General features: G+C 34.8%; 1 protein-coding gene across 1 annotated transcript in view; it reads right to left on the bottom strand.

Moving 5' to 3' along the window:
- Nucleotides 1–250: 250 nt before the first annotated feature.
- Nucleotides 251–10,099, bottom strand: part of LOC149785833 (importin-4-like) — a 108,926-nt gene continuing 99,077 nt past the window's right edge. Inside the window, exon 29 of the mRNA XM_089979786.1 lies at nt 251–8,819. Within this exon, the coding sequence (XP_089835912.1) occupies nt 8,674–8,819 (146 nt within the window). The 3' untranslated portion in view covers nt 251–8,673. The remainder of the gene's footprint in view (nt 8,820–10,099) is intronic.

Below are 10,099 nucleotides of genomic sequence, written 5' to 3'. Positions count from 1 at the left end.
CCTACAATACTTGCTTGTAAGCTGGGTCCAACTGCATAGACCCTAATCTAATGTCGCATAATGCATCCATAAATCAGGTTCTATGTTTTCTGCTTTGCTGATTACTTCTTACAAAGTGCATAGATCCAGATTTGTCGCCACATTATGCAATGGCAGATCTGTCTAAAGTTGGACTCGACATAAGCGAGTTGGACTCGACATAAGCGAGTATATACAGCCTGTTTATATTATAAAGAAACAAACTATCATCAACTTAAATGTGGATTTTATTTCTGTACAAGGTGCATACTTTTATAATATCTATTTTACTAGTGTCTTAACATAAAAACATGGACTTGGCCGCAGGTAACACTTCAATTATAAAACCACTGAAATTATTTTTTTTCTTCTTCAAACCAGCATATTTAATTCGCACAAAGTTCACATACAACAATTTATTGTCAGGAAACATCAACTGACATGAATGCATAATGGTGAGGAATCTTGTATCCAAAAAGTGACTATGCCTAAAAATTTATCCTGGCAAAAACAACATTTCAAAACAAAACTGAAAGTTATCCATGGATATTCACAAAAAAATTCTACAGGCATTACTAATTTGTTTTCTTTATTCTTTTGACCTTCTTACTTCATTATAGAAACCTGTATAATTGGCATTAAAACGATCCTTTCTAGTACTTAGATACTGAATCTCAACCAGTGGCTTTGTACTATTCACAAGCATTTAAAAAAAGTAGTAAAGTTTCAAAATCAGCTGTTTCCATGGAAACCTGAATACATAGAAGGCAAAACATGAAGCACAAAAAATTAGTATGAGAGGAAATATAAATCAGTAATCAAAGCCTTTAACAAAAACCTAAGAAAGAAATGTTAAATACTACATAATTCATATATATGTATTGCACAAAAATAAAAACAAATGTCTTTTCATGTAAAATAGAATCGCATGCACATCTCAGAGAACATACATTTCTTAGGCAAGTTTTATTCAGCTTAATATATGTATACAAAAAATCACTCCCCACCCATCGCTTTCTCTCAGGCTTGATGAGCCATCGCTTCTTTTTGTCGTGGAATAGGAAACATGTCCTGGTTGGCTATTGTTTGTGATAGTGAACTAAGGACATACAACAGCTTTAGGTGTACCAAGTAGTTAATTAATCCATCTTGAAATCACTAACAGCCACAAAGCATGTTAAAGCAGAAAGGAAAATGTGAACAGACAAAAATTACCACTGAAAATGATCGCTACCACTTTCAAACATGGCACAATGTCTTTCAGATACAATATAAAAATGGGATTAGGAGAAACAAAATAGTGCCCTCTGTTGATGCTAGTAATTTTTTAGGTGTGTCAATCATACAAGATTTTTCCTGATAAAGTATTGTCGCCATAAGATCCTTCATTATAATACATATCTTTTTGTAATAAGTGTATAATCATGGACCTGATTTCATTAGGTATAGTAAAATTCTTCGTATACTATACTTCATTAAATGACTCGTTATAAGGTCATTTCACTACAAGGCAGTATACTTTATGGCTCCCTTGGACAGTGTAATAATGAGTCAGGTCATATCAAGTTATTCATTATAAGGCAGTCTCACTATAAGGCAGTATACTCTATGGCTCTCAAAGACAGCATTATAATGAGGGGGTACTGTATACATATATTTCACTATAAGGAAGTCTCACTGTATGGCAGTATACTCTATGGCTCTCAAAGACAGCATTATAATGAGGGGGTACTGTATACATATATTTCACTATAAGGCAGTCTCACTAAGGCAGTATACTCTATGGCTCTCAAAGACAGCATTATAATGAGGGGGTACTGTATACATTTACTTCACTATAAGGAAGTCTCACTAAGGCAGTATACTCTATGGCTCTCAAAATCAGCATTATAATGTTGTTGTTGTTGTTGTAGGGTTTAATGCCATTTTTCAGCACACGATAGGCTATACATGGCGGCCAGTATTAATGGTGGAGGAAGAACCCGGGAAAACCCCGGAAAGAACCACCGACCCACGAGAAGCTACTGGCAAGCTTTCTCACATACCCACATTGGCTGAATACGAGACTCGAACCCATGCAGACAGAGGTGAGATGGCAGTGATCTGTAACGGAGAGCGCTTTAGACCACTCGGGGCCCCAGCATTATAATGAGGGGGTACTGTATACATATATTTCACTATAAGGAAGTCTCACTGTATGGCAGTATACTCTGGCTCTCAAAGACAGCATTATGAGGAGGAGATACTGTATATGTATCCTGTACTTCATTATGGGTGATTCAATGTAAGGTGGCATACTTGATAATTTCCTTGGATAGTATTATACTAAGGTAATGAGACATCTTTTTTGAATTTGTGTTCCTTGTAGGGTGGTGTCCTTTAAGGCAGGTTTCACTATTAGTACATTTATTTATAGAATGGGCAAATATGCATCCAACATGATTACAAAGTACTGCTTACAACATATTCCACATTCATTAAAATATATTTCTGGGTATACGAAAGTGACTAGGAAACACTGATGGATTAATAAAACAAAATATATTTTTTTATTTTGTGACCATTAATACCCACACTGACTGAAAACAGCAATTTCAAGTAATGCCAAATACACCTGCTTACAAGTCCAACTTCAAGATAAACAGACCCAGATATGCCAACATATATTAATCCAATAGATTTGGGTCTGAGCATTTCATTAGGAATAATAAGTACAAGAAAGAAAGATCCTGAACTGCCGGTACATCCTGCAAGGACAGATCAGGATTAATGTTGTTTGCAATTAGATTTAACTTAAAAGTGAGTATATACAGCAACTAACTCTCGAAACAACTCGTTAACTACAACACTAATAACATAACCATAAGCTCTATTTTCTTGCCCGTCTGACCGAGTTATTTTGGCAGTTTCTTGGACTAGATGAATTCATGTGACCCGAAGGGTGGATAACTGAATATAACAAGTCACCTAAGACGTCACTGTCTAGTATTAACATCTTCTAATGCACAACTTGCAGACAGCGTCTTGATTTTTTTTGCAACTTCCGGTGTTGAAAAACAATTAATCTATAAGCAAGAAAGAGAATCATCCCTATGTATGTGGCCATGTTAGAAAAAACAAATCCTTTTTGCAGGGGTTAAAAAAAAATCTGATCCACTCATTAATGGCAAGTGCAGACCTGCCAACCATAAAAATATATTCTCGGTAAGACAGTCAAAATATTTCCTTAATTTAGACCAATTTTCAACAAGGTGTATTGCCACTGTCGCTATTGAAACTGCCACCAATGCCAACCTGGAACCCATGCATTTGAAAATTTTGAAGTATTGCAATACAATGAAGGCAATATTACATTCAACTAAACACTTCAAGAACACTCTGACCTTAATGACCTGTTCAGTTCCAAACTCCATGGAGGTCAATGACTTCTTGCTTTATCAGGAAACTCAATGTAATCTTCATTTATTAAAAAAAAACTTCTTGATGTAGTGGCAATAATCTCTACCAGCGTAAACTATTCAAATTGACACATGATGTCCAATATATACAACTGTAGCCTTTGCTGATGTCCTTTTAAACTACAGCCTCATATAAAAAACAGTTTTATTTGGGCCATGTATATAAATATTGTTTTTATACATGTGTGTATATGAATATTGTTTAAATACTTCTGTGCTATTACTTGGGCCATGTATATAAATATTGTTTATATACTTCTGTGCTATTATTTGGGCCATGTATATGAATATTATTTAAATACTTCTGTGCTATTACTTGGGCCATGTATATAAATATTGTTTTTATACTTCTGTGCTATTATTTGGGCCATGTATATGAATATTGTTTAAATACTTCTGTGCTATTATTTGGGCCATGTATGTAAATATTGTTTTAATACTTCTGTGCTAATGCTTGGGATTTTTAAGAGGCTGACTGTACCATTTGACTTTAACATGATTTGATGGACATTTTCAGAAAGAAAAAAAAATAAACATGACTGGGGGCATTTTGCATGAGTAAAATTCGTAGATCAAAGCATCCAAAACACTCCCTGTAACATTAGTTTGTTTCCCTGACCAACTCCAGTGTCTAAAACCCAGCTCCAGATCAAATTTGGACAAATCAACATCTGGATTTATACTACATTTATCTTTTTGTGCTATTGTTCCGGAATTCTAACTGTATGGGTCATTCCAGTAAGCTTTATAGTAAATATACAAGGGTTAGTGAGTCTACAAGTGGGTAAGGAAAAGGGACTTTTCTGAAATAAGCCGTAGAAAATCCTGATCACTTTATGGTCTCTTGCTTTTCAATTTGAAGATTCTAAAGTCCTGCTTGTGTAATAATATTTGTACCATTGACTTGGCAAGTCTTGTTTTTGACAAGTCTTGTGCCCCTGGGCTCGAGAACTCTTTCTTGTCTAAACACATGGGTAGATCCTATTAAGAAAATTTTTAACTTTCACATTTATGTCATCCTACCCTGTCCAAAAGCTGTGGGCAATAATATCCAATAATAAAATGTGAATTTACTTGCTGGTCTAACTCCCCATGGGGTGGATCAACAAATAAATATATGCACACATTTCCCATCATACCCAAATGCTTCAAATTTGATCTTTAATGGTTCATTAGCTTTTATTAAAAATGGATATATGCAGACAAAACCAAACAAAAATACAAACAACACACTATTCCATAAAATGGAAACAGAAATTTACATGAACCATGACTGTCATAAAGCTATCCTAAGCTTAACATTTTGGTCTAAGCAAGTTATTTTTCACAAGTATGTGAATAAAGGTAAATTATTTGAAGCTCTAAATTATTAAAAGACCTGCCAACCCTTACAAGATCTCTCAGTAAGGTAGTCAATTTTTTTCCAAGGGTTGGACCAGTTTTCAGCCAGATGTAACAAATTATCATGTACTGATACTGTCGAGCTGGACAACATGCATTTAAAACGTCCAGAAGTGTTATTCAAGACAGATACAGCAAAGGTAAACATTGTGTTCAACTCAAAAGTTTGTAAAGTTTACTTAAACCTGAATTACCTCCAGTATAGTTTCACAAAATGCAGTTCCAAACCCTAAGGAGCTCAACGGCTTCTTGATATCTCTCAACTTGATATAATATATAAAGAAAAATTAAATTTCATGTGGGCCATGCTGATAGCAATCATCTTTCCCGCCAGGTGACATATTTAAATCATGACCACTTAACTTAACTGTTGCCTCAGAATAGTCTTTATTCTTCTGCACTATTTACTTTTTAAGCGGTTTGATGTCCCCTTCATCCTGACATGTCGCTTGTTGGATGCCATTAAAAAAAAAAGAGAAGCAACAGCTTGATCATACAGACGTTTTGCATAACAAAATATGCAGTCTAAGGCACCCAAGGTACTCTGATAAAGTTAGTCTGGTACCCTGAGCAATTCTACTGAATCTGATATGAAATCCAAATCTGAAAAAACATGAACAAGATAGAATCTAGATTTTACCACTAAACAACCATATTTCCAGAATGTGTGCTTTTATTTCATTTGTCTGTATTTTAATGGTCATTTTCCATAAGACATGCAACAAAATCATAAGGGTTGGCAGGTGTGTATTAAGTGGAAATGACCAATGAGATTCTATTTCTAAAATCTGTAATCAAAGGATATTTTCTTGATCTGTTTATGTGAATTAAAGCTCCTATTCTGTCAAAATGAAATAACTCTTTACCTACAAAAAAGTATTTTTATTATAAATATTATCATAAAAATGACAAGTCCCTTAAAGGTACTGATACTCGACTGGCTGAAAAGAATTTGCAGTAATTTATATTAAGTCTGTTTCTTCCCCCCTTTTATCTTGGCAATAGCAGATTAATTATTTCAAATGTAACAAAGATATATTTTCTATACGAGTTAACATGTAAACAAGATAAGTGCAAATATTTTGGTTATCAACATTAAACATAATATCAACTGAATATGACTAAATTAGTCTCTGATAATGTCAACATATACCCATAAACAAAGTTTTTGTTAAATAAATAATTAATACTTAAAATATAAATAAAAAGTTCTGAACTGGCGTCAAGATTTTCTTCAGCTGGGTTTGATAAAAATCCATTTATACTTGTCTGTGTTTTTAAGCTCACAAGCCATCATGGATAAGAAACCCATAAGCCCTTTGAAAACAATGTCAGTGCATGGTCTATCAACCAGCTTGTTGGAAAACAATGGAATACAAAATCTGGTCAAAATTCATCGATATAAGACCCAACCATCAAACAAATAAGCTAAATGATGTATACAAATTCAAGGAGTGACCTTTGACTTGACCCCAGTGGTTAAGCAGGTCTGGTTTTCAACCTCGTTAGCAATAAGTGCAGACATGTTGGTTAGATCTGCATAATTTTCTGCTTTTTTTCCCCTGACACAATGTTTGAGATGGCCATTATGATTGCCGTTTGCGATGGCCATTATGACTGCAAACTAACTATTGCATGAAGTGGTTTAAAAGAAGACCCCATGATATTATGACCATTCATCCAGAAGGAGCAGATGTAACAAGATTATAATAATTGCTATGGCAGCTCTAGTGGTAGGTCAGGTTTGAACTATTTTCATTCGGGGCCAAAACTACATATTAGAAATACTTTTCATGAAAACCTCATGTAAATATCAGAGTTTCAAAACCACATCAGATGCCAAATCTGTATTGTTTTCATTTCCGAGTACCACAAGAAGTCCTTCAGTGAGACCACCACACTGATCTGTGTTGATCAAGTAACAATTACAAGATTTTGAAGATGGCCATGCTGGATGACAGAGACACCATTTTAACTCCGCACCATTTGTGTGTCCTACGGCATCTTTTACTGAAAACTTCATGTCAATGTGTTCTAAAGAAGCAGTGATAAGATTTTTTTGGATGGCTTGTATGCTGAATCTCCTTAGCACCATCTACTTTTAAGACCATCAACAAGTCGTAAGAATTCTTTTAGTGAAAACCCATGTAAATTGACCATCCATTCAGAAACAGGTGCAATAACAAAATTATCAAGATGTCTACAATGGCAGCCATGCCGGATGTCAGAGCAGCATCATTTAGGATTATCTAAATACAAAAAATCCTTAAGTTAAAACCACATGTAGATATTACTACTGTTCAGAAGCAAAATCAATATTTTCAAGATGACTATCATATTTGATGTCTGAGAGGCACTATTTTCATTTAGGACTGACCAGACCTCAGAATGAAACTGCATGCCAATGAGTAGGGATGACTGCTAACAATGTACGACTGACACATCACCACTTCACAAGCTCTTCCAGCCTTTGACCAATATAGATAACTAACATAATTTAATCCTTTCATAAATTTACTGCTCATGCAATTTAATGTTACTTAGCAAGACTATATCACAGTTTCTTTATACAACTATTTATAATATGAAAATAAAACAAGTTTTCAACAGTTCCAACTGTGACAGGATTTACAGAGCTTAACTCTAATAATATCAAGTGAATCATGTCTGGTTGTCACAGTGATGTTAAGTGAATCATGTCTGTCACAGTGATATTAAGTGAATCAAATTTGTTTGTCACAATGATATCAAGTGAATCAAGTTTGTCACAGTGATATCAAGTGAATTAAATTTGTTTGTCACAGTGATATTAAGTGAATCAAGTTTGTCACAGTGATATCAAGTGAATCACGTCTGGTTGTCATAGTGTGCATTATCCTACATGAATGTTTATAGAGTAATATAAGCAGAATATTATATGCCCACCATGTCAAGTTAGTTTGTGGAAACCATTTTTCTTCTTTTAGTCTTGGCAACATTGACCTTTGATCTGCTGACCCCCAAATTAACAGGTGCAGTTTCTCTCCTTCTCTCTCTCTACAAGACAGCCACAAAATCTGGTCATGGTTTGTGCCATAAGACAAGAGTTATTTTGTGGAAACCATACTCCTTCATGGAGTCCTACTGAACCTGACCTTTTAACTCCAAAATTAATAGAGATTTTCTTCGCCTTAAATGCAAGCAATTACAAATTTAATCACAGTGTGTGGTACAGAATATAAAAACATCTGCAATATTATTCTCAGTCCCTGTGACTTCAACTTTGACCCAAAAATGAACAGGTATCCTCAATGTCTAAATGCAAGCCAGCTACAAAATCTGGTCCAAGTCAATTATAAAGAACTCAAAATATGCAGAAAACATTTTTCTTCATGGAGTCAGTGACCCTGACCTCAAAATCAATGTTGCTTTCTTGTCTTAAATGAAAGCCATTTATAATGTTTGGCCAAGGTATCTGGTATACAAGTCAAATTACTAATCTTGATTTTTTACTTTAAAATTGATAGGTTTCTTCCTTGTCCCAAAATGCATGCCACTTAGTTTGTTAATGGTAAATGGTGGAGAAAGCGAGTTATTGTGCAGAAACTAGATAAGAAACCGGTTGACAGGTGGACATAATAGTGTAATAAAGAATACCTTATAAAGGGCATATAGAAATGTGTGGTTTACATCATCTAGTTACTATCACAAATGTAGACAATGCTGAAATATACCCATGGTTTTCCACTTGATGGTAATTAAAAGGAAGGCAGAGTGGAAATCTTACATTTTAACAGAAGATTAAGACCAGCCCAGCTTAACAGCCAAGCCCATTGACTACAACAAGGCAAGTATCAAGCTTGGCAGCCTGTGCAGGTGGCAGCGTGGACTTGAGACTGTCAAAGTCCTGGGGAAACTTGTGATGGACACTTCGGACAAACTGGATGATCATAGATTCTGTGTCTGAAATGAAACAAAGTAGAGACGATGTAGATATCCTAATATGAGCTCTGATCTAATAATAACAACACATAATTGTGTGTGATTTGGATTTTTAATGTAGCTTTAACAATTTTTCAGTCATATCGCTACGATGTCTGCAGTGTGACAGTTTATACTGACGTCTAGCACTGGGGCATCATGCTGCAGACACGCAGCATGACGTCCCACTCAAGTCACATTATCCTGACACCAGGCCGACCAGTCCCAACACTAACCTCTTAATGGTGAGCGCCAAGCGAGGCAGCTGTTAGTACCATTTTTGTAAGTCTTTGGTATGACTCAGCTGGGGATTGAACCCACGACCTCCTGCATCCAAGGCAGATGCTCTAACCACTAGGCCACTGGAGCGGTACAACACATAATTAAAATCATAACACGAAACTTCATAACAACAACACTACTAAAATCTTAATACTTACACACAGCTGAAATCATAATAACAACACATATCTATAATCATAATAACACAAAACTAAAATCATAACAGCAACAAAGTCATAACAATAGGTATCTCAATTTCTCAAATGTAAGCAAATTTATCAAATTTTAATATAATTGGTCTAAAATACTTTGACTTTATCATAAATTGACACAAAACAATAAAATGATATTTGCTGTCTATTGCATACCTAAATCTCTACAGCTTAACTTTTACTCATAATTTTGTGGACCTCCTTCTGCAATTAAAAAAACTGCTGCTATCTTTCCTATTGTTTGTCTTCGAATTATGAAACAACACAAAATAATTAGTAATGACATGTTTAAACCAAGGTCCTTGCAGAAGAAAAATTTATGGAATTCCCAACAGTTTAGATTTTTTAAATTCAGGAATTTTTATGGACAAATATAAATACTAAACCAATTCCTAAGTAAAAATTAACTTTGTGCACCCCCCACCATTTAAAAGTCAATTGACAGATCAGTTCTTCTAGAAGAATACAATTTGGCTAACACCAAGAAATTTCATATCAGCAACACAATCCTGGCCACCCGTCTGAGATATAAAAACAAATCTCAACCATATAGCATCATTCAATGATTGCAAGTTAACTAAATTCAGCATATGTGCAATACATTTTCATTATTTGGTCTTTTGGTTATGAATATACTGTGTAAACATTTTGCATCTTTTTAGATTTAGCCAATTCTGGGCACTATACAGAGATAATCATAGAACATGACAATCTGAGATGATCACAGCAGTAAAGGTGTCACTCTACCCTGTCAATTAGGACAGTACT

This window comes from Sinohyriopsis cumingii, chromosome 13, assembly GCF_028554795.1.
Source record: "Sinohyriopsis cumingii isolate HCF-2022 chromosome 13, ASM2855479v2, whole genome shotgun sequence".
Classification (NCBI taxonomy): Eukaryota; Metazoa; Mollusca; class Bivalvia; order Unionida; family Unionidae; genus Sinohyriopsis; species Sinohyriopsis cumingii.
Note: the sequence above shows the minus strand (reverse complement) of the source record. Positions and strands in the feature narration are given on the sequence as shown.